This window comes from Euprymna scolopes, chromosome 20, assembly GCF_053919585.1.
Source record: "Euprymna scolopes isolate OS-2025 chromosome 20, ASM5391958v1, whole genome shotgun sequence".
NCBI classification, from domain to species: domain Eukaryota; kingdom Metazoa; phylum Mollusca; class Cephalopoda; order Sepiida; family Sepiolidae; genus Euprymna; species Euprymna scolopes.
Window position 1 is genome coordinate 12,053,538 of NC_136501.1, and position 24,689 is coordinate 12,078,226.

Below are 24,689 nucleotides of genomic sequence, written 5' to 3' on the forward strand. Positions count from 1 at the left end.
ATAGTCCCCCAGTAGTTGCTGCCCCTGATAGTAGCCCCCTACATCAAAGTGGCGGTGTGACTTGTTTGGGGTGAAAATGTAAAAAAAAAAAAACTTTAAATTAATGAATTTATGTGATCATGTGCAGAAAGAAGTATAAACACGTCGGCTAGTTGAAAAGAACATTTCGCATTTGTGGGGGACTTGGTGTGTAGTTTATATACCGGTTGCATAGCTGGATCCCCTCTTTGTAGGCTGCGTGTATGTGAACCGGTTATGTGAATAGGCTGCGTGTTCGATAAGCTGGATAGTTGGAGGTCGTTGTTACTAGGACAGCATAATAAAGAAAACAATCAGCATAAGTACACGTGTTGTGTTATGAATACATTTAAGACATCGAAATGAAGCACGCTGAAACAGGATCATATATTTACATATGTACAAGGAATATTTATTTACACAGAAACGTTACGAACGTTACAGAGTGTGTGTTTATAAACTAGCATGCATGTAGACACGTTCGTTGTGCGTATGAATGTACGCAAGAGTTTGTTGAAGCATACGTTGGAAGTTCATTGTGCGTGTAAGAGTTTGTTTGTACGAAACTTATCTTGAGAAAAGATAAATGCCCTGTCGAGGCGTGGACGTAAATTGCGTGCCACTCACATTTTAGGTTTGAATTGAAGGCAAACACGTGTTGTCAGCTCCATGTCTCAAGTGGAAAGAGAGAGAGAGAGAGAACGGAAGAGGAAATAGAGGGCAAAGCAGGGGTTACCATAGGGGCAATAACTGATGTGTTAGTTAAAAGGTGTATGCATAGATGTGTGTGCGGTTTGCTTAAATACATGTTACATTAAAAAGGCATGTTGCTATACATTTCAACATGCTGATATATGTCTGTGCTTTATTCATCAACCCAAACAAAGATTTTACTCGTTATAAACCATCCTTGGTGTATAATTACTATTTCCTGTTAATTTCGGTGTTATATGACCAACAGTTTAAGAGTTTACCTGTTAAATATTTACACACACACCTCTACTGTTTATATATATATACACGCTCCCTGCGAAAAAAAGCACACACAAAGGAAAGGGTGAACTTATGGTCAAATATGTCTTTGTCCTGTAAGTGCCTGCCTATTGGCTGATTAGGAGGGGCGCGGTGGAAACTAGGAAGCTGATTGGCTAACTAAGAATTCAATAGAATGTGCGTGTATAAAAAAAATGAGATAACCACAACTCTCTTCGCATAAGCCTAATGAATTCTCATAAGAATGAAATGCGGAATATTCTGTGTAGCTTAATTGCCATATATATTTTTATAACTAATATATATATATATATATATATATATGTCTTATTTGTAGTATTCCGAATTTTACTGGGTTTATATATTTCAGTAATCGTTCACATACCAATAAATTTTAAGCCAAAAAGAGATGACTTAAACTGTAAACTACAAAAATATCATATTTCATAATTGAGCATTCATATACTATTTTAACAAAACCAAGACTTCAAAGACTGGATTGATAGCAACAAAAGTGTATTTCATTGTTAGTTACAATTGTTTATCTCAGTTAAAAAAAAATTTAACTTGATGATGTTTACAATTAAAAGAATTTTTTTAATTCATATTTTAAATAATTTCATGTCAACTGTTAGGATTCTTTACCATTTTAAAAGAATAAAAACTATACCAATGCATTGAAAATGAAATAAAAAGCCAGTAACAAAATGTTGACATTATCAACTTTGTTAATACTTTTTTTTTTCCAGGTGGATACTGCCAATGTCAACAATTATATGAGCACACGTCGAGCAACAAATTATACCTCCTCTCGCACACGCTCTAATAACAATGAAGAAACCACATGTAATCGACTTGCAGCTAGAGCATTATATGACACTGAAGAAGTAAGTAGATTTAACATTTACCATTTTATTAACTTTGATTGGCTAAAACATTTGGATGATAGTAATCTTTTATAAATGGCTTCATAATGTCACCTATGCAAAAGAAAATCAATCGAATTGAATAAAAAAAATCAATCAAATTTAATCATGGCTATCTCTAGAATAGGCCATGTGATTGTGTAACTAGGGTCCTTTACTTAATATAATGAATACAGTGGTTAACAGTGAGATTAGTTTGATATTTTTAAGAATAAAAATAAGAACCCTGATGATGAACTAATTGATAAATTTAATCAATGACAAGTTCCTATGAATGTAGAGACTGGTAACTTATTCCTTGTAATTAAACAAAGAAAACAATGGTGCATGTTTGGAATAAGAAGCATAAAAAGTCACAAAATCGAATTTCCATTAAAAAAAAAATCAATGTTATTTACTTTTTTATTTTTATGTCGATTTCAATTAATGAATAATGTTATCTACTTAATGAATAATGTTATCTATTTAATTTCTATGTTGCATTTACTAACATGCGGGCAATATGAACTGGAACAAATACATAGGACATTGCAAAGGTTGCTGCAAAGAAGCTGGGTTCCCTCTATTGAGCTAGAAGACTACTCACACTTGAAAGTATCCTGTACGTCTACAAGGCCACCATTCGCCCATGCATGGAGTATTGTTGCCACATCTGGGCTGGTGCATCTACCACTAGCCTCTCCATCTTGGATAGGGTCCAAAAATGAGTTGTCAATCTAATCGGTCCCACTTTATCAACTAAGCTCCAGCCCCTGTCCCATCGCCACAATGTTGCATCTCTGTGTCTGTTTTACAAATATTTTAATGGAATGTGTTCTGACGAACTCGTTGCACTTGTACCCCGTCAACGTACACATCCCCAAACCTGTTTAGCAATAAGATATCACCCCTTTACTGTTGATGTCCCTAAAATGCCAGAAAGCTTTCTATTCTAATAGTTTCTTCCCTCTAACAGCTAGACTTCGGAATTTGGAATTCCCTTCTTGCTGCCTGCTTCCGTGACTACTGATATGTAGAAGTTTAAATGTAACATATACAAATATCTTAATCTTTCCTAGACATGGCCCCAAATAGTATTCTGTTACGTCCAAGTGGCGATATGCTTTGTAAGGGGTGAACATGAGTGAAAAAAAAAAAAAAAAAAAACATTATTGCATAAAAGATATACTTTCACAATCCATTGATGTATATATTTTATTTGGCAAACTAAATGTTCACAAAGCAAAGATCGATCAAAAAAAAAGTGGGAAGAGGGGCGGGGTCACTGTATCTAGCTAGAGTTCTCATTCACTATAATACCACAAACACACCAAGGGTTGTCCTACTTAAGATTCTCAAATCAATTTTCTTTTTTTATAAATGTGTGTTTGTGCATAAGCCTGAAGAGTCCTAGAGTGGATGAAATGCGGAATATTCGGTGTAGCTTAATCGCCATATATATTTTTTAACTTACTAACTAGCTCTACCTACGTATTGAGCACTTTTGAAGTAAATACTTAAAGTTTACGCATAAATTTATACTTTCGTATATTAATTTTATGTGAGTAAATGAAGTAGTTTATATATATATATATGTGTGTGTGTGTATGTAAAAAATAGAATTTTATAAAAATCATTTTATTCATACCATCATGAGTAACTTAAATAAGGGAATTAACTCAATAGTTTGGAATAATTTTTATTCCAGTATAGCTCACAATTTTTCGAAAACTATTTTCATTATAAGTAATTTTCTACTTTTTTTTTTTTTGGGGGGGGGGGTTGTTTTTTGATATTTTACCAATTTCAACATAACAATTAAGTAGATAGCATCGGTCTTAAATGAAATTCGATATTTGGATTTTTGTTATTCCAAACAAGCACTGGTAAATGCATATTTTAACAAGTGAGTTTTGTTTTACTGCAATATTTTTTATTTTTATTTTATTTATATTTATTATTTTTATTTATTTATTTTTTTTAGTGAATTTGTACTACTTAATCAATCATGACCATAGTTAGAACTCTTCCAAAATTTTTTAGGAGCAATTACTGTGAAGTGTTAGAAGCTAAAAAATATCCTGTTAACTGATTACAAAACTTTCTTCCAGCCAGAATGTAAGATCTCTTGGCGTGTTATAGGGATAGCCATGATTTTAATATAAAATTTGTCACTTTTTGACTTTAAAAAAATATATATATTTTAGAATCTCTTATAAATATTAAGCTTAAAATCTGTGCTTCAAGTGAAGTTGTCAACTTGTGATATCTAATATGAATGCTTAACATCTGAGCTTTGTAATAAATAGGTGTTATAAAAACAACTTTTTAATGAAAAAACTTCTCAATGGTGTTTTAAAGATACATAATGTGTAAGTGTTGCTTGGTGAAATTTAAGTTTGAAACCCAATTGCATTTTATGATTCTATAAAGGACTTATTACTAGCGTAGCGATGAGTCCCACCCTCCCCATTTATTTTATGATTTGTTAAAAATTAAAAATGAACTTATTTGAATAAGGAAACGTATGCACATAATTTGTCTTCACAAATCTTTAATTTGTCCTTATTTTTCTTAAAGATTTTAACAAAAAATGGTTGATTTTTCTGTTAAAGTTTTTTCCTAGTTTTAACTGTAAATATTTTTTCTGTTTTCCAGAAAACACATTTTTTTTATAATAAATTAATTCGTCGATTAACAACTCATTCAAATAAATCATGTCTTCAAGCTCTTACATCAGTTTGCTTGGTGTTGCTTGCCTCCTTCTCTTGAGTTCGCGATAGTGTGCCCTTCAAGTTGGGGAACCCAGAAATTACAGCTATTTTTTTGGCCTTTTTTTTTTCACCATATTTTTACATCCTTGATTTTATCTATTTGGTTTACAATTCATTATAAATATGTTCATATATAGTATCATTTTATTTAGCTTTGGAATTATGGGCTGGTGCCTACTATAAATTTTAGATGGCTTTACTTTTTCTTCCTTATTCTCTTCAGTTGACTTTGAAGCTTCTAGAAAATGTTTAGTGTTATATCAAACTAATGAAGGGTTTTTGAGAAAGGTTATTTTTAATAGTAAGATTAAAATAGTTAAAATTTATGATTATGTTGAAATTTTGTCTGACATTCTTTGAATGTTCTTCCCATGTTTGCAATGAATTTGGCAGCCTCTTTCAAGGGCTACTCTTTCCAGTGTGTTTCAATTTTAGTTTGCTGCTGTAGTTTTCTTTAGAAATTTAAAGAAATGTATGCTTTTATTCAATGAAGTATGAGATATATTTTATTTCCTTCAAACTTGGTAAACAAAGAAATAATTTCTTTTTTTTTTTTTTTATAAAATTCAATAATCTTTTTTATTTTAAGTTAATTTAATATTTTATATAAAATTTTTATCCATAAAAGCAAATTATTTTTTATTTAAATTATTTTTTATTTATTTTTCTGTTTTTGTAAATAATGTAAATCCTATTTTGATTTTATAAATTAGTGAAATTAGATTTGTTTTATTTTTGCATCGGAATTGTTATGCTAATAGTTATTGGGTTACAGTCAGGTAAATATACTTCCTAACTTCCGGCATATTACTACCGGAAGTGGTGACAAATAAAATCAGTTCCTTCACTTTTATTGTTCTTCAGTATTTCTATTGTGAAGCGATTTATTGAAATAAAATGTAAGGACATTATTGAAAAGTATACAATAAAAACTAACAAAATTATAAAAAGATAAAAATAACATAATTAGTCTATATTTGTACTTTTAATAAATTATTTTTTTTTTAATTTTGTTATTTTATTTGAAATTCTATAAGAAATATATGCTTATGAAATTATAAAAATAAGTTTTTCAAATTTAAAAAATAAAACTTTTTTTTATTTTAATTTGCTTATGAAAGTATAAAAATAAAATTATTGAAATCAAAATTACAAAATTTAAAACATAAAAAAACGTATCCAATATATAATATTCCCAAAATAGTTTAAAAAAAAAAAATTATTTTTGTTTTCAATAATTCTTAATTAAAATAAGACCAAAAAAAAAAATTTTTCAATGATTATTAAATTAAAAAAGAACTATCAGAAAAACGTAAAAAAAAAAAAAAGTTCATGTACAGGGGAGATATAAGCATGAGAGAAAAAAAGCGAAGGAACTGATTTTCCTTGTCATCGTTTCCGATAGAAGTTATGAAGTACGTTAGCTGACTATAACCAGTTGTTGTTCTAAAGTGAAATCCTTCAAGTTTATTTTCTGTAGACAGAATGTGTGACGTGTTTGTGTTGTGATACTGCATGTCATCTGGTGTGTGCTAAATTTAAAGAAAGAAATCCTTTTAGACTGAGGCAATTATATTGAAGATGTTGAGTTTTAACTGGAAAATTCACCCTAAAAATAAAAATATCAAATTTGTGGAAAATTTGTCATTGTTAATTTTATTAATAAAAAAATGTTAGATGTAGTATTGATAATATTCGTTTATTCCATGAATATAGTCATAATGACCAGTTCAAGGATCAAACATGGTTATATCTGAAGTAAAGTATTTAAAATTAATATATATATATATATTATATATTATATATATATATATATATATATATATTATATATATATTATATATATATTATATATATATTATATATATATATTATATATATATTATATATATATATTATATATATATTATATATATATATTATATATATATTATATATATATATTATATATATATTATATATATATTATATATATATATATATATATATTATATATATATAATATATATATATTATATATTATATATATTATATATTATATATATTATATATATTATATATTATATATATATATATATATATATATATATATATATATATATTATATATATATACATTTTTGTTTTTTGTAAAAATGGAATTAGTGTAGTTTTAATTTATTTTTTCAATGGCGTCTTCTGAATGGAGGTCAATCTTTACTATGAGTTCGTTTTAAGCACAGGTGTAAAAGGGTATGGTAGCTACTCCTGAATATTTTTAATTGAGGATTTTTTTATTTAATTTTTTTAAATTGATAACACACAGCAATTAATAAATATTCCACAAATTTTATTTTTCTTTCAGAATTTTCAAAGGTTTCTTAAGGCATGATATTAGTACAGTTTTCCATTTTAAATTCAAATTCGAGGTGTATTGAATTTAATGCATAGACATTTGACACCAATTTCGAAAGATTCCCTGAATTTTAATTTCTATTTAGACATCTTAACGCTTGAATGTGACAGTTTCTAGAAAAATACCATGCAGTCATAGTCTAACAACAGACAAGCATATGCAATAGATATGATAGATGTTGCATTCTGTTTGAAAATTTAATGAAGAGGAATTCTACATATAAATGATCTCTGTTTCTCCAAACCAGCTATTGATTAATCATTTATTTGTACGAGGAATAGTTTTTGAAATGTGCTAACAGATAATATTGCTCGCCCAAATTAACGGAATTGGAGGCGAATAAACAGAAGGCTCATAAAATGCTGAGAGGGAAGTGATGATTAGCTGCCAAAAGACACTTGCCTGTCGTTAAAAATTTGATAACGATTATATAAAAGGGAGTTGTGGTTAACTCAAATTTGGAAAACGCATTTATAATTATATTATTGGGGATGCCATGTTTTTTTTTTGTTTTGTTAATTATATTCAAATATTCCATGAATAGGCTTGTAGCCATTCAATTGTTTAAATATATGATTAATGAAAAAGTGAGGAAGCTAAAATAGTATACAGCAAATTAAAGTTACATACTATGAAAGGACAAATCTAATCTACTTAAAAAAATGCTTATATGGGCTATAGCAGGTAATTATGAATATTATTTAAATACAAGATTAACACCAAAGTAAAGATATCAACATTATAAGTTAAAAATAGCTAAAACAATCTATCTAGAAAAATCCTTATAAGAGTTTTATCAGGCAAGTATGTATATTATCTTATGGTAAGTAAGTTACAGGGAAACATGTTTTATCTCTAAGGAAATTTGTCAAGCCAAATGCCAGGATTAGCATTTTTTTTTTTTTTTTACGAGTCCAAACCAGGATCTAACCCTAAAAATATTTGTCGGAGTAGGGAAGTTAAGGATGGCTTGGTGTCTTTTTTGTGGGTTTAACAAATTGAAATTGTAGTTTTAAAACGTGGGGGGATTACTTTCTATATTAATTTAACATAAAATAAACACCTAATTTATAGTCAGGGTTACGCTACGAAGTGGCTATAAAGTGGGTGCTCATTTTACATTAAATTAATATAGAAAAATATAAACAATGTGCAGCCTTAAGTGCAAATGTCACATAGCCCACTACACAATTCAGGTCATGAGTTTTGCAACAAACCTTCATTTGTTAAATTGTGATGAATAATCGTGGAGATTTTAAACTTATAATATTGCCATATGTATCTATAAAAGTGAAATTGTCTGTATGTGTCTGTGTGTACATTTCCCTACCAAACTACTCTGTCAATTTTCAGTCTATAGACTCGAGATTCGGCATAAAGGGGTATTGAGATTTTGGGAAAGTCTTTTTAATCAGTTTTTGGCCAGAAATTTTGCTGTCAAAGTTCAAACTCCTCCGCCAATTTTGGGTCTAAACACTTGAAATTTTAGATGTAGGTTACCTGGACAGGAGTTAAACTTTTTAATATATATACATATATATGCACATAAAGTTATGAACAGTACATAGGGCCCAAGCAAAGCCGGACTGAACTGCTAGTATATGGATATATTTATACTCCTAGCCAAATTGAATATTGAAATGCTCATATCTTTGGTTCTATGGGATGAAACTACATGAAAATTTGCAGGCTTTTTGAAAATAATACTATTCTATGATTAAAATTTTATGACCATTGGTAAAAAAGTAACATATTTTCAAACTCATAAAATTTGAATATATAGTGTTCTGCAGGCCAGCTTCAATTTTGCTGCTTCAGTTGTCTCCCCTATGGCTTTGCCAGGCCACAAATATATATATATATATATATATATATATATATATATATATATATATGGTGCTCAAAAATAAAGAATCTTTTTAAGTTCAAAACTTTTCAGTAATAAAAAATGAAGAATAAGGTATATATAACTTTACTATATCATCAGAATAATAAGGAAAAGTTAAGGGGGAAAGTAAGAAAAAAGATTTCTTTAGGCCATGGCATTTCGATGCTAAATGCTCTCATTAGAAGAGAAGAGCCAGAATGATACAAAATGCAAATATAGAAAAAACTGGCTTAATGACATATCGATATCAAATGAGAATGAAGGAATAGGATAATATGGTAAATAGTAATTAAAAGTAGGTATAACATATATAATTAGTAGTATAAAAATATACTTATGGTTAGCAATTTGGGGAAACTTTTGTTTTCACTAAGGGAATTTGTCAAGCTAAATGCAGTGATGTGCATTCTACAATGCTTTTTATAAGCAAACATTGTCTCCCATAAACCCATTAAAGTCATCGGTTTTGTTGCTCACATTCATACCATTTTCTTTCTATTCATCTCCATCAACTAATAAATTTTACCTCCATTAAAGTTTCGGTTGACTTTTTTAAATTGATCAAATAAACAAAAGCCGACCTTAGAATGAGGTCAGCTGTGTTGACTGAATCAGTTTATCTGTTTAACTAAAGTCAGCTCTCTCTTTCCTCATGTTTTCCCATATATATGTTTAAACCTATATATAATAGAAAAATCTTATTGAAAATTAATTTAAATTTAAAAAAAAAACAAAAAAACATTAAAAACCTGTAAAGAAGGTATACAGAATTTTTAATTATCTGATAAGGAATACAAATAAACTTTAAAGACCTTATTCCGTGGAGTTTCGAAAAATGCAATTCTTCTCATCAGAGGAAAGAGGTTTGCAAATACAATAAATTTTGCAGGTTAATGCATTAAAAGAAACTACAAATATGAATTGAATCATATTTGCATAAAATAGGTTTTAACGTTTTGTGAAAGTTTATAAACATTCATAACGATTATGAAAGCAGAAACAAGGAAAAAATATAAAAGGATATGGTAAAAATCCATTGAAAAAGAAGCTAAAATCCAGGAAGAAACAGGAAAAATCCAAATAAGTCCATTGATAATCCATAAGCATGGGAAACAGAATTACAGATGTCCAGGGTAAATTAATTCTTCCAGAAAATCCATCGGATCATGGACATATAAATTTCAAGTTATATATAAACATGTGTGCATATAATATCAATATGTACACTTGTTGTCAGGATCATATGTATTGTCTCTCCCTTTGACCCAAGACATGAGCGCAATGTTTCTGAATTTTTGAGATTTGGATTCTTTGGGCTACTCTTCTCATCTTGATGGTTATTTTTACGTTTTGATCGATATAACCTATGATGTATTCTGTCGAACTCAAATTTTTTTTTTTTTTTTTTTTTTTTTTTTTCTTTTTTCGAAAAATTGCATGGAATTTCGAACAGAACCCATTATTTAATCCATGGAATAGCATGCTCTTGTTCTGTCGGCCATGACTGGGTAGAAGTTGTAAGTTTATATCGACTCCACTTAATAATGAATGTAGCGGCATCCCATGCGGCTAGAGATTGCATTAGACTGTAGTATCCATTCCATGCATTTAGTACCGTTTTTCTAGTGTGTGCTGGTATGGCCGAGACCTGATTGAATAGAGATGAGGTGTAATGTGTATCCCTCATGGTGGCATCATTCAACTTCTATAGATCCACCGTTTGCCTTGGGAACTCATCCTTTTTTGGCATGGCCACCATTCTTGAACACCCAAGTAGTCGGTGTGCCTACTGGTACCAGTTTAATTATCACCTGTGCAACGTCTCTGTCCTGCTTCACTTTTTTCTTCCAGTGATGGGGAACAGGTATCGGCATGTGGATTGCTGTTGGTGTCACAGCTGGGAAGAATTTTATTTGTTTACCCTTCATTGTCTGTAGAGGTTGATGTGGACACGTGTTAAATGCGCTCGTGTTGAAGTGTTCCTTTAGCCATTGTTCCAATTCCTGTCTATTAGTTTGAATAGGATCGTCTCTGTTTTCTTCGGAACCAGTGTTCTGCGCAAGCATTTGCAAGGGGCTGTTTCCTTTGTTCTTGCAATAAGTTGCGATAAGTAGAACCTGGATGTGTTGTCTTTCGACTCCCCCCTCCCTTATGCATAAGAACCGGACTTCCTTGATGTGCAGCCGGTTATTGGCTATGCCTCTTATCCGGTGGTTGATTGGTATCAAGTACTTATCTGGGTACCCGAAGAGTCTTTGAATTTTGGGCCCGACCAAGCAAGTCTGGGCCCTTTAGATGGAATGGGTGAATGCATTTACGGGTTTCTTTGGCACCTGTCCGAAGGTCGCATGACACTTGGACATCATAGTTATTTCTACTGTAACTGAGGCGGGTAATTCTGGGGCACACGCCTAAAATTGCTTTGTTCGTTGACTGTCTCTTATGTCTGTGAACAAAAAATTTTTCCAAGATACTATTCGTAAACATAAGCGTTTTTTTTTTTAACATGGTGGTCACCACTTATCAAGGCCCAGAAGCCACTCGGGTATAAGGGTTATTGCTTCTCGATACTTTGCTTGTGGCTTCTGTTCTAGACTCCTTAAATTTACGGCCCCACCACATCACAAAAGTGGCACTGGAATCCAACTGTTGGACAATCTTTTTGATTCATCGACCCTCCTGGGTGTGATGTCTTCCCACAACCGTTTGCAACGTTTAGTATCCCGTAGAGTTACAGGAGCCTCTGCCTCCTGGTTGTGCTGTTCATGGTTCGAACTTTATACATCAGATTGCATCAGAGGGTGTGTGGCACCATGTAAGAGTTACAGCGGGATATTGTATCTTTCCAACTCCTGGTGAGCTCAATACAAAATATCAATGGCTGTGCTCATGTGTTCTGTATTTATAGAAATCAGGGGAGGTTACTCTAGTTGCTTCCTATTGTCAGGGGCAGATAACTCTATACCTATACAGATGTAACCTTTGATTTTCTTCATGTGTATCTTGTCGATCTTGGGGTCTGCACCTAATTTTGTATGAAACCTTATATTTAATCCATAGGGGCAGCATGCTTTCGTTCTATCAAACATGACTGAACAGAAGTTTTAAGTAATTTGAATCAAATGTTGCCTGCACTGATGATTTATTGAACTTTAAACCTCCAAAAAAATTTAACTTACAGCTGAATGTTACCAAATACTTTATTTGCTTTGCCACTTGTCCGACATTCGAAAAATACAATTACAAATTATGTAGGACTTCTACTCAGTCATGGCTGATAAAACAAGAGCCCGCTACCTCTTGTGGATTAAATAAAGGGTTCTGTTCAAAATTGTGTGCAGTCTACAGTTCGACAAGATACACTTGAAGACGGTTGGAGGTTACATCGACTGAAACGTTGTGAAAATAACAAATAATACACCTCGAGATTGGAGTAGTTGGAAGAATCCAAATTATACGCAGGAACACAAGTCTTTTTTAAAGTGGAGGTTTTATTTGTATGAGGAAAGATATGTAGACGGACAAGAGAGGAATATATTTCACTAAGAGAAAAACCGGCACCAAACTACAAGAACTACTTCATGACTCATCTCCATCCCTGGCCACCCTATCTGCATTGTGGTTTGGAGTCCAGAGTCCACTTCGTACATCTAATAGCTGTCAAATTGCAACTTATGCTGAAGAAGAGATCATGTTACCCTCTGGTGTAAATGATCTCAATTCTTAATTTCTGCCTTTCATCAGGGTCAGAATATGATTTTACACCTGTCAAAATTTTTCCTTTTCATTTAATCTGTTATTCTTCCATTTTAAAATGAGACATTAGTTCTCATTTTGCAATATTAAAAATCTCCATCTAATATTGATTCGTTTATTTATTTGGTGCTTGTATAGTTGGTGATCTTTTAAACTAACGCATTTCAGGTGAAAACATTATGTACTTACGTGTCATTACGAAAAATTATCTATTAGATGTTCTGGATGTAGTTTTAACAAACAAAAATCATTCATAATTGCATTCTGAGATTTTTTTTTTATTAAAAAATGGTGAACCTTTAATTTAAGCTAACTTAATTAAATTATCTTCCTTGTTTGTTGAACTGAATTGGTCGCACAACTCTTCTACATTAAAACCTACTATAAACTTTGATAATTCAATAAATTCTATTTTTATGTGTAATTATTTTTCTACTGGATCATTTTTCGAAATTTATACTAATTCTGACATGACACGTAAGTATGTAATGTTTTCACCTGAAATGTGTTAGTTTAAAAGATTATCAATCTACACAAATCCCATATTTTATAAATTTTATAACTTTGGAAATTAATGTCTGACTGACCGTATCTGAAAAATTGATTTTCATCTTCTCATATCAGTATATTTTGTAACTAGCATATTCTCATTGAAATAAGCTTGATTAAACCAAGTAGACATTTTTTTTTTTCCATCAAATTTTTCAATTGTTCTATTTTTTTTTATATCGGAGTTCAAAAATATGTAAATGTATGCAACATTATTTAAGTATTCCTATAAATAAATTATCACCAAACTAACTTTTTTTTTCTTTTAAGATTTGGGAATCCTCCTTATTCATCCATTTGACACTTAATGTTTTTATTTTGACCCCCACTCCCTTCTCTCCTTATGTCATTCACCCATGCTTTTTTTTTTTGTTTTGTTTTTGTTTGTTTTTTTTTCTCCATAGATTTTCAAATCCTATCTGTTTGATGTAAGTTAAAATTTTTGCCCGTTGAGTTTTAGTGTCAATTCTTTCCCTTTCATTCTTAGCTGTCTTTCTCTCTCTCTCTCTCTCTCTCTCACTCTCTCTCTCTCTCTCTCTCTTCCAATTTTTTTTTTTTTGTAAAATCTGTTTTCTTCACTTGAGCTTTCATTGTTGTCTTTGTTTAATTGTATCATCATTCATTCATCTTAGAACTAAACTCTCATTGCAACCTCTACCCACCCCACCAGTCCAACTTTTTTCCCTTCAAAAAGCATTTTAAAGTTCCAGTATTTTCGATTCTTTGAAACTAATCCAAGAATCAATGTTTATTCAAATGCTTTTATTTAATCTACCCAAAATAAGTAATCATTTTAATTATTAAACGTTTCAAATCTAACTGCACATTTAGTTAATCATGGACATAACCTGTTTTGAATTAAAGTTAATTTGAGATTGTATTTCGATTTATAGATAATCTATTATATATCGATATTTACTTATCAATTTATAATTTAAATTTTACAGATAATTTTTAATGAATACTTTATCATGTTTGACAGTCAGATCACCGAAGTTAAGCAACGATGAGTCTGTCCAGTACCGGATGGGCGACCATTTGGGACTTCCAGGTGCTGTATGTTCTCTCTGCTTATCTCGCCATTGTTTCCAGTCGACCTGGACTTCTCCTTGCCACTGGACTCAAACAGTGCCGATTCAGGAGAGGTGTGGTTGGAGATTGCATAACCCTTGCCATACAATTACATGCGCAGATGCCCCTACAAGGGGTATCCTTTGTCTTTCGAGACTGAATGGAGGCATTTTATTTTTAATGATTTATTTGTAAAAGCAAATCTCAGCAGATTTTATTAAACATAAAACCCCCCAAAAAAATTGTGTTCAGTATGAATTATTTAAATTGATTTGATGGAGAATTGTATTTCTTTTCATTGCTTTGTGGTTTTAAGAGATAAATTTGTATTAAGATAAATAGATAGCAAAATTTTGGTTATGTTAATAAATGTTAATATTGGTTGCTTTTTTTCAAAAACTGCTTGTGGAACTCTTACTGTTCATTGTTTTCCTCTTACCTACGCCCTTGGTCTTTGCAAGACTAAGATCAATAAGCATCACCTGTATTTGTGATAATTATCTTTCATTCTTGTTAGCTCCTTACATCTAGTGGCTTCATGCCTTGTCTGGAGCAATTTCCATTAAAAAATGTTTAATATTCTGACTGAAATGGAAACAAAGTTTTGGGCAATGCACAATGGATTCATGGATGATTTTATGTTTTATCATTTATAATAATTTAAATTTCACAAATTTTTAATCAATATTTTATTTTGATAATTTTTATCTTTTTTTTTTTAATTTGGTTTTGTTTGTAAAAAAATCTGAATAGATTTCATTAAACTCTTCAGACATAAAAAAAAATTTACTATCAATTATGTAAGTGTTTAATATATTGGACTGAAATGGACACAAACTTAGCACAATAAATTGATGGATGATTTTTGTGTTTTATTTATGCATGTGCACATTAAATGTCGTTATGTTTTTAATGTGGATTTAACCCATTTTTTAGTATTATTAAAATAATTTGTAGGTTATGAATGCCAAAATATCTATTAAAAAAACAAACTTGTACATCAGTATTGGTGTAATGCTGGCATGCATGTGATGAAAAAAAAAATGAAATTTTTTTATAGTTTAATTTTTTTTATATAATACTTTTGTATCTTATTTGGTATCATTACTATTATCAACATAAATTATCTTAAAGGAAATATTAGGAAATTGATCAAAAGTTTTTTTATCTATTCATTTGTCACCTATTTGTGTAAAAAAAAAAAAAAAAAAAAAAAAAGTTTCACAAATATTGAGTCTGAACAAAGTAGCCATCTTTGTTTAATCAGTAGACTAAATAAACATAGCTACTTGGCTTGTCTCCATTTATACTTGTTTATACTTTGCGTGATACTATTAACTTTACCTTCTTCTACCCCCCCCCCCAAAAAAATGTTAAGAATAAAAGAAAAAAAACAAATTTATCAGCAAAGAAATGGTATAGAAAGTTGTTCACAAAGGAACACAAAAGAAAGCTAAAATAGGATTGTTAATCAAGACAGTTTTCGATTTGCGACAGTTAAGGACAATTTCGAGTTGAACTCAATAAAAGGTAGTCATGGCTCAGAGTAGATCAAGATGAGTTGACATCAATTGATGACAAAGAGGTCTTCACAGACTGTAGATGTGAACCTTAGTGTCCAGATGGTTGATGGTAACACGCGCTCACACCCAGAGTGCAACTGATATTTGCAGAATATGTCAGAGTTTTTGTTTTATTTTTTATACTTGTGGACACTGTGTAACCCCATTGGCAATGTCAATGTAAGGGACAACGACGACACAGCTGGAATAGATGAAAGAGAAGAAATCCAGTGTTGGGGTCATCACCAGTTGTTGAGAGGCAGGGAATATGGTCTTACACTTATATTGAATATATATATTTTTATTTTTTACACAAATAGATCACAAATGAATACATGAAGCAAAATAAATTTTTATAACTTGGTTTTCAACTATATTTCCCTTGAAATAATTTTTCAGTAATAATTAGTCCTTATTTTTTCTTTCTCATTTTTTTTTTTTTTTTTTTTTTTTTTTTCCCAAAAAATTTGGTATAAAGTCATTTTTCAAATATATCAAAGTTAATTTCATTCATATAACCCTTTTTTGAAACTGGGTCATGAGTAATATCTAAAGATTCGTCCGTTTCATTTCAAGGTTTTTTTGTTTTTTTTCGCATAAAGTTTTTTAAATCTTAAATATTTGTAAATTATTAAAATAACTGTTTAAATGATAATAATGTAGATTAAATATTTTTAGTTGATTATATTTTGTTCTCAATTTCTTTTGACTTCATTGAAATATTATAATATAGTAAATACTGAATATAAAATGTGATATTGAAGTTTGTTTGCTTTTCAATTTTAAACAGGAGGATGGCAGCAGTTCGGGTACTGAATTATGGGATGATAGTAACAGGTAATTTAAAAATTTTTGTGATTCACACGTCCCCTTTTGCATTTGAATAAAATAAAGTTAGTAACTAGTAAATGCCACCGGAAATTCTAGGACTGTTTTCCACATTGAAATCCCACAATCAAATTTGCTCATCAAGATCTGTGAAATCATCCATTTTTCAATCAAATCGATTGATTGCCTGCTCTAGTCAGGGATCTACAGTAGTGCACTGGGAGGAAGCTTCACATGACCCCCTCCTGCAGTGACTTAGTTCACAATACATTGTAGTTTACATTGCACTGCCAAAAACCTACTGTTGATTTTATAAAATTATATTTATATAATGGCTTGAATTAAAGTTTAAAATGCAAAAGTCAACTATCATGGTTCGTGTGCTATACAAAAACATTCATTTTGAATATGCCCCTTTCTTGTCGAGGAACCTACTGCTGATTTTATATGACAGTCTCCTCTGCTTGTGTGGTGATGAAACTTCTCAAAGACACTTGTGATGTCAGGCTGTATAAAGATGCTAACTTTGGTCACGATTTTTTGTACTTATCGGAGACAATCTGATAAAAAAAAAAACCTACCTAAGAATACTCTGACACAATGTACATTTGTGTGGAACTTAAAAAATAATCGGCCCAACCGTTTCAGAGTATATAGGGACCTCTCTCTCTCTCTCATACACACACAAAATGTTTTTTTATATAGGCAAGTTTCATTTTATAGTAAAATTGCAAACATGTGCAATGTTGCATGGTTGGTAGGATGCACAGATGGCAGACCTGCAGTATGAGAAATATTGGGCAAAGTGAAGAGCGACTATACAAGAAATGGGTTGGCATTGTTGAAATAGAAATGTATTCTTAGATCTATGCTGTGACTGGGAGCCACTTGAGTCTCTCCAGGTGCAAGACATCTTGGATAGTAAGTGGCCTAATAACAGCTTATGATTCTTATGTGGTCTTGTTAGGTGGCCTACTTCAAATGACAGCTACATAGATGATGATTGCAACGTCTTGTCAGACGAGTGCCACTCCCTCAGACATTTAAAATCCATGAGCCCAAATGCCTGAGGGAGTATCTATACAAATATGATGTTACAGAGTCTTAGCTTTGTACGACAGCTAAGTATCTCTCTCGGTTCAAAATGTTGAGATTCAGCAACAAGCAAAAGCAAGATAGCCAGCAACAAATTATACTGCAGACCAGCTTAATTCGGGTAATGATCTTCCACTTTATGGTTTTTTAAATCAGAGATTTGCTTCTCCTAGAAAGGTTGCCTTCACCACGGCTTACGGGAGCCCTCTCCACCCCAATACACATATACACACACACAAATATACACGGTGCTAGTTGGCCGTTGACCCAGAAAAAGAGTTCATTCGCCCTTTGGAAGGTCTTGTTTTTAATCCTTCAGGGAGACTAGCCGCCCTCCTCACCAAACAAGTCTGGTGGGGGAACCAGTTTAGTCGCCGGTGACCCGACCATGAGGCAGGTAGTACTGGGTTACATGGTACCAGTAGCACATGACATGACCTGCTACATACATACATTATATATATATAAAGAGAGAGATAGATAATAGTCCAGACTAAGAATGTATTCGTAGGATAAAATCTGAAGAATATCCCTTGGGTTTGTATAATACTGCTCAAATACAAACAAATAGAGCTATTTCCATATTAATATTTATTTATACAGACATGTACAGGCTTTGTTACACTGGCACGACAATGTTTTGATGTGTAGTTATTAATAACTAAGGTCTTGTCAAGCAAAATAAAAGTTCAGTCTTATAAAAAAATTCATGTCACTAGATGCAAGATATCCTGACATAGTAAGTAGCAATTAAACTACACAGAATTTTTCATATTTCGTCCTTTTGAGGATTCGTCAGACTATTGCTTTGAATCTATGTTGCTTTTAAAAAATTTCTTTGTTAATGGAGATAAATTCTGCGCATTTTTTTATGAAGATAGAAGGTTGTTATAATAATAGAAGTGTATTATGTATGTGCAAAATGAACTTTTCAAATTTCATGTTTTTCTTTACAATATGATTGCTATATATTTTAGTGCTCGTCCAAAGTTCAACAATTGAAAAAAAATGAAAATACAGAAAAATCTTTGTATGGACTTGTGCTAGAACGAAAATGCCATATTCTAAAAATCTTTGGGTTTTTTGTTTTTTTTATTTATTTATTTTTTTTTTTTTTTTTTTGCGAGTGTTAGCAATTCATAGTATACTATAGATATTACAAAGTTGATTTTAAAATCTCTGTAGTTCGAATTGAGTTGTCTCCATTTATAATACATGGTTGATCAAAACCATGTCTAGCTTTCTCATAAAATTTGATTTTCTTAGTTAAAAAAAAAATGACTACAAATTTTATGATTTTTGGAATATGACATTTTCATTTCATGAGTGCGTAGTATGTATATTAAAGATTTTTTTCTTTTTATAATTAGGTTGGATTTTGAACAAAGACTGATATTTTATATTATCTTGACAACTTTTGTCTTTCATTTTTGTTTTTTTTTTCCTTTTAGCATCAAAAAGATCTATGCGATCTAAACATTTATAATTCTGCTGACAATGTTATCTGGAAATAACTTTATACCTATGAAATATTCATTCCAATTAAGACTTGTTATAAGGTTCATTTTATTGTCATTCTTTTTTCTTTTTCAGTGAATCCAGTGAGTATTCCGATTGGTTAGGTGACCAAGGGATCAATCTGCAACCCCCGAAGCGATCCCAACGGAAAACCAAAAAAAAGAAAAGAATATCCACAACTTCAGAGGACGATGATGGCAGTGATCTTGTTAGAGAGTACACAAAACCAAAGAGAAAACCTGCCCCCAAAAGGAAAGGTAAAGGAAAAAAGGTAAGCTATAAGTTAACACAGATTTGCAGAATCACTTGAATTACATTTTTTTCATTCATTAAATAGACGAAAGTGGACCTTGGGTTTAGTGTCTGCAGTCTAATAGCTCTCATTTCTCTACCTATTTTCTTTAGTCCTCACATTCCACGAGTGACGTTTCTATAAAGTGGTATGTCAAGGTTTCATTTTCTAATAATGTTCATCATCATTCAACTGTCAATGTATCCTTTTCATTGTTATCCTCGATTAGATTTTAGCCTTGATAAGTTGTTATTCGTTAGTTGGAGTAGAAAGTTAAGTCACATTCTGAATATCTTTTTTAACTAGTCATACAGATATTAAAGACTATAAATTTTGAAGTGGACTCTTTTTAAACCTTGGAAAGATCTTATATTAAAAGTATTGAATTTTTCTGTATGTGAATTAATCATTAGTTATATGCATGTATGTGTATATATATATATATACATATATATATATATATATATATATATATAGTGTGTGTGTGTGTGTATGTATGTATGTATGTCATAAATTAGTAATTTAAATTCTATGACGTGAAATGGTTAAGTTTCAAATCTAGAATTTTTATTATATACAAGACAATACAATTCCAAAAAATTTCAAAATACTTTTTGAATTGTATTCTTTGTCTTGCATATAATAAAAATTCTAGACTTGAAACTTAATCATTTCACATCATAGAATTTAAATTACGAATTTATGATTTATTTGCTCTATCTAGTATATTGGGCAGTTTTTTATTTAGCTGGGATTGTCTTATATAAAATATTACAGCCAATAATATTTTGTAAGACCAATAATCACTGGATTTCCATACCAGTAGATCTGTTGCATTACACTACTCTGAAGTGTATGTAGGAAAATAAATTCTGGAGCACAAAAGGTTGCTCCTTTTAATTGTACTACTTCTGTCTTCAGAGCTCTTCAGCTTTTTGAATTAAAAAAAAAAATAGGCGGCTTTACTTTTGGAACAACCCTTGTAATGCGTATAAAAAAAAATAGCATTTGAATAATTTTTTTTGCAGAAGAGGATTGAGAAGAACAGTAGTGATGAAGACGAAAATGAAAACGGAAACGAACCAGGAAACGAGAACGAAAACGAAAATGATGATGATGACAATGATGAAGTTCCCGAAGATTTCTTCCCTCCAAAGTGGCTGACTGATGTTTACCCACGTAAAGCCCCGTATGTACCTCAGATGGGCGATGAAGTCATTTACTTCCGTCAAGGACATGAGCAGTACGTGCATGCTGTCAAAAAGAACAATGTTTATAATGTTAACCCTAACAAAAATCAACCATGGCATAAAATTCCAAATCTCAGGGTAAGTATTTTTCTTTTAACACCATATTCTGTCGGGATGGGTGGGTGGTGGTGGGTGGAAAAAATCCAATAAAGTGTTCGATCGTGGATGTGAGAGCTGAGGATACAATATTTATTTCAGAACTATATATACGTATTTCAAGGGGGTACCAGAGGTTTCATTGCATTAAATTAACCATAAGAGGTTGAATGGTGTCAGCGCAAATTCATCAGTGATTTTGATGCAAAGTAAACAAACAGAAAAAAAAACTGTTAAAGGAGCGTTTTAACTCGGAGTTTGTGATTTTAAAATAGATCTTAGCAACCGACGCTAATAAGTTCTGATTATGGAAAGAAGAAAGCGATGGGTAGTGTAAGGTGTGTGTGTGCGTGCATGCTTTAGCAGGAGATAGTTTGTTTTAGCAGGAGATAGTTTGGAAAAAACCTCTCTGAAAAAATGAAGAACCTGTTTAAACAAACACATAGCCCCATATAAATATAGGTACAATAAAGAATGTTAATAAATAAATATGGAATAAAAATATGATGGATATAAAGCATGAATATATTAATTTAAATTTAATTTAGATTAATTTTAAAATAAATAAAAAAAGGTAAAGTATCTCCTCTCCTACACGAGCAGTGGGGGCTAGGAGGGGTATTGGAGTTGGGGGTTTAGAGGTCAGGATAGAGCTGACTGAGGGACACCCACACTCTAAAAAAAAAAAAAATGTAATATAAGATTTCCTGTTTCTCGTTCTATCCTGTTTTTATTGATCCATAAATACCTGATTTTTTTGTGTAAGTAAAAATTTGAAGCTTTCTTTTTTTTTCTTTTTCTTGTGAGCCACCACTTATCAAGGCCTTGTTCGCTCGAGGATAAGGGTTAATGAATGTATGGTGTTAGTGTAGTAATCGTTAATGGTGTAAATAGGGTGGAATTTGATTATATATAGGGACGCATCAACAAGAACTTATTTACATTGGATTTGAAGGCTGTTACAGTAGAACCCTGGAATACGGTGGCCCTCGGATACATTTTTTTATTTTTTATTTTTCAGATTACGATGTGGAATACAATGTTTTTCTGGCCCCCTGTTTACAGTATTTGCCCCACCTTATGGTGTTATTTATAATGTTATTTCATTATATACATGTGTATTATATACTGTACTGTATTTTGTTACTAATTTTTAATGCCGTATTCCGGGGTTCTACTATGTTGTATTTAGCCGGGAAGTAAACCAGCAGGCATGCAGTTCTGGGAAAGAAGCTTTGTTCATGGAATCTACGTTTAGATTTAGGCACAGTTAGAGAATGGAGGAAATTCCATATAGTGGTTGTAGGTAGTCGAGTGTTACTTTTAACTGTATAAAGTATTAGGGTTTAATAGATTAATTGTTACAGTACATGTTGGATAGGTGACAAGCCATGCTGAAAATTTTTGGATGTAGGTGCACACACGTAATGCCAGAGATCAGTTGATTGCTAAGTGATGCGTGTGGGCACCTATGTCCGATATTTTCCGGCGTTGCCCATCATCTATCTCACATATAGAATGAGGAGAAACAGTTATAGCAGACACTAAGTACAGCATTATGAAAGGGCACTCAGTTTAAATATATATTAATGGACTTACTGTTGGGAAATTTATTCTGCTTTATCTACTAATTTGTGACCTATTTGCGTTAACAAAAATTTAATATTTAAAGAAGCTTTCAATTAATTTATTTTCGTGATTGAGAATAAAATGATGCATGGTAGCCATTTTGATTCTGGATTATTTTACTGGCGATCCCTATTTCAAGTAAATTGGTTGAAAACTTCTAAATATTTTTTTTAAATAAAAATCGGTTACAAAGTAATAGTTTTTGCCTAATTTTTCCACTGTATTTTTTTTTTTTAAATAATTTATGTCAATAATAATAACTAGCAGAACCTGTGGAAATTCCATGGAAGGAGAAATATATTGAATCAACAAATGTTTTGATAAAGCTGCTATTATTTTGCATAGTGCAAGCAATTAAATGTTTGGATAGAAAAACTAATAACATGGCAAATATGAGTTTATTAATATTTCTATGAAAATAGTGTCCATTGTATTTTAAATATAGAACTGATAAAAATGAAATAAATTAATAAATATTCAGTAATTAATATTGTGCTACATAGTTCAATACAAATAATAAAATCACATTATAAGGGATAATCTTTAATTTACTCCTTCAGTTCAGTTCCTCTTGTGAGACAATGTTATCTTTTTTTTTTCCTTTTTTTTTTAATGTTCCCTTTTTTACATAACGTTTTGCGGACTTCTTTTTTTGGTTTAAAAAAAAAAAAAAAAAACCCACTGCATGTTGAAATTATGAGTTCCTTTCTTACATCATTACAACAATGATCATATATTATTATTATTATTATTATTATTATTATTATTTATTATTATGTATCCAAAAACGAGGCTACATTGAAGGAAAGTTATTCTTGTATTCTTTTCCAGGGTTGCCAGATTAATAACCTTTTTAAAGCCAAATTCCCTAAATTTGAACTTTTTGAAGCAATTTTATCTTCAAAAATTGTACTTGGCCGTTATCAAAGTTACAAACTAACATATAGATGCTTACGGATGAAGGATTACAAAGTGTTTTTCGATGAAATATTTTAAAGAAAGAAAATTATAACAAAAAATGAATTAAATTTTTTATTTTTACTAAGTGAAATTTGTCACCTTGTTTACTGGAGAACCCTTGCATATTAAAATGGTGGGATCTTTCTATCGATCCAGTAGATATCTCACTGCTGATGCTATTCTCTATCTATATAAGAGCCAGGTACGTCCAAGGATGGAATACTGTTGCCACATCTGGGCAGGAGCTGCTAGAAAGGACTTGTCCTGCCTTGATAGAGTTCAAAATAGACTTCGTAGCCTCGTAGGAGATGTCCTTTTCTCTTCCTTGCAACCTCTATCTCACAGAAGAGATGTTGCGAGTTTGTCTTTGATGTATCGTTATTTTCATGGAAAGTGTTCGACTGAGCTTCAATCTATGGTCCCCCCTCACAAAACTTTCACAAGAAACACTCGTCTAGCTGTAAACACTATCAATAATTCCCCCCACTCTTTATCTGTGCCTAAACCTAAACGTAGATTCCATGAACAAAGCTTCTTTCTTAGAACTGCACGCCTGTGGAATTGTCTTCCGTTTTCCTGCTTTCCGGCTGACTACAATATGGTTGTCTTCAAGTCTAACGTAAATAAGTTCTTGATGAGCCGTTCCATATAAGTTATCAAATTTACCAAATTTTCATTACTAATGATTACTATATTGTCCAATTTCTACTATACACTCTTTAACCCTTATCCTTGAGTGGCCTCTTGGCCTTGATAATGCAGTGATGCCTATGTAGTATTCTTATAATTAACTGCCTTTTCTCAGGATTGAACTCTGAGCCTGATAACATGCATACTTTAACCAATTTTCTAGTCATCTTAGCCATTTGCCTCCATGATAATCCAGATGAAGAAAGTAGTTTGAAAATTATGTCTCAAATTAAAGAGAAATATTATTTAAATCTTGACTTATTTTTTTAAGGAGCAAGAACTAATGAAGATTGTTGGCATTAAGTATGAAATCCGCCCGCCTCGATTGTGTTGCCTGAAACTTGCATTTATTGACCCAGAAACTGGACGTGCTAGTAATGGAGGCGCTTTCAGTATCAAGTAAGTCCATCAGATTTTTTAA

General features: G+C 31.3%; 1 protein-coding gene across 4 annotated transcripts in view; it reads left to right on the top strand.

Moving 5' to 3' along the window:
- The window catches only part of LOC145241326 (PH-interacting protein-like), a 134,565-nt gene that overhangs the window by 79,352 nt on the left and 30,524 nt on the right, over positions 1 to 24,689 (top strand). For 2 of the 4 annotated variants that reach the window (XM_080104155.1, XM_080104157.1), the window contains exons 19-24: positions 1,761 to 1,898; positions 13,682 to 13,705; positions 16,701 to 16,747; positions 19,427 to 19,622; positions 20,672 to 20,971; positions 24,540 to 24,667. In XM_080104155.1, the coding sequence (XP_079960281.1) occupies positions 1,761 to 1,898; positions 13,682 to 13,705; positions 16,701 to 16,747; positions 19,427 to 19,622; positions 20,672 to 20,971; positions 24,540 to 24,667 (833 nt within the window). The remainder of the gene's footprint in view (positions 1 to 1,760; positions 1,899 to 13,681; positions 13,706 to 16,700; positions 16,748 to 19,426; positions 19,623 to 20,671; positions 20,972 to 24,539; positions 24,668 to 24,689) is intronic. The other 2 variants (XM_080104158.1, XM_080104156.1) reach the window with 1 other exon arrangement.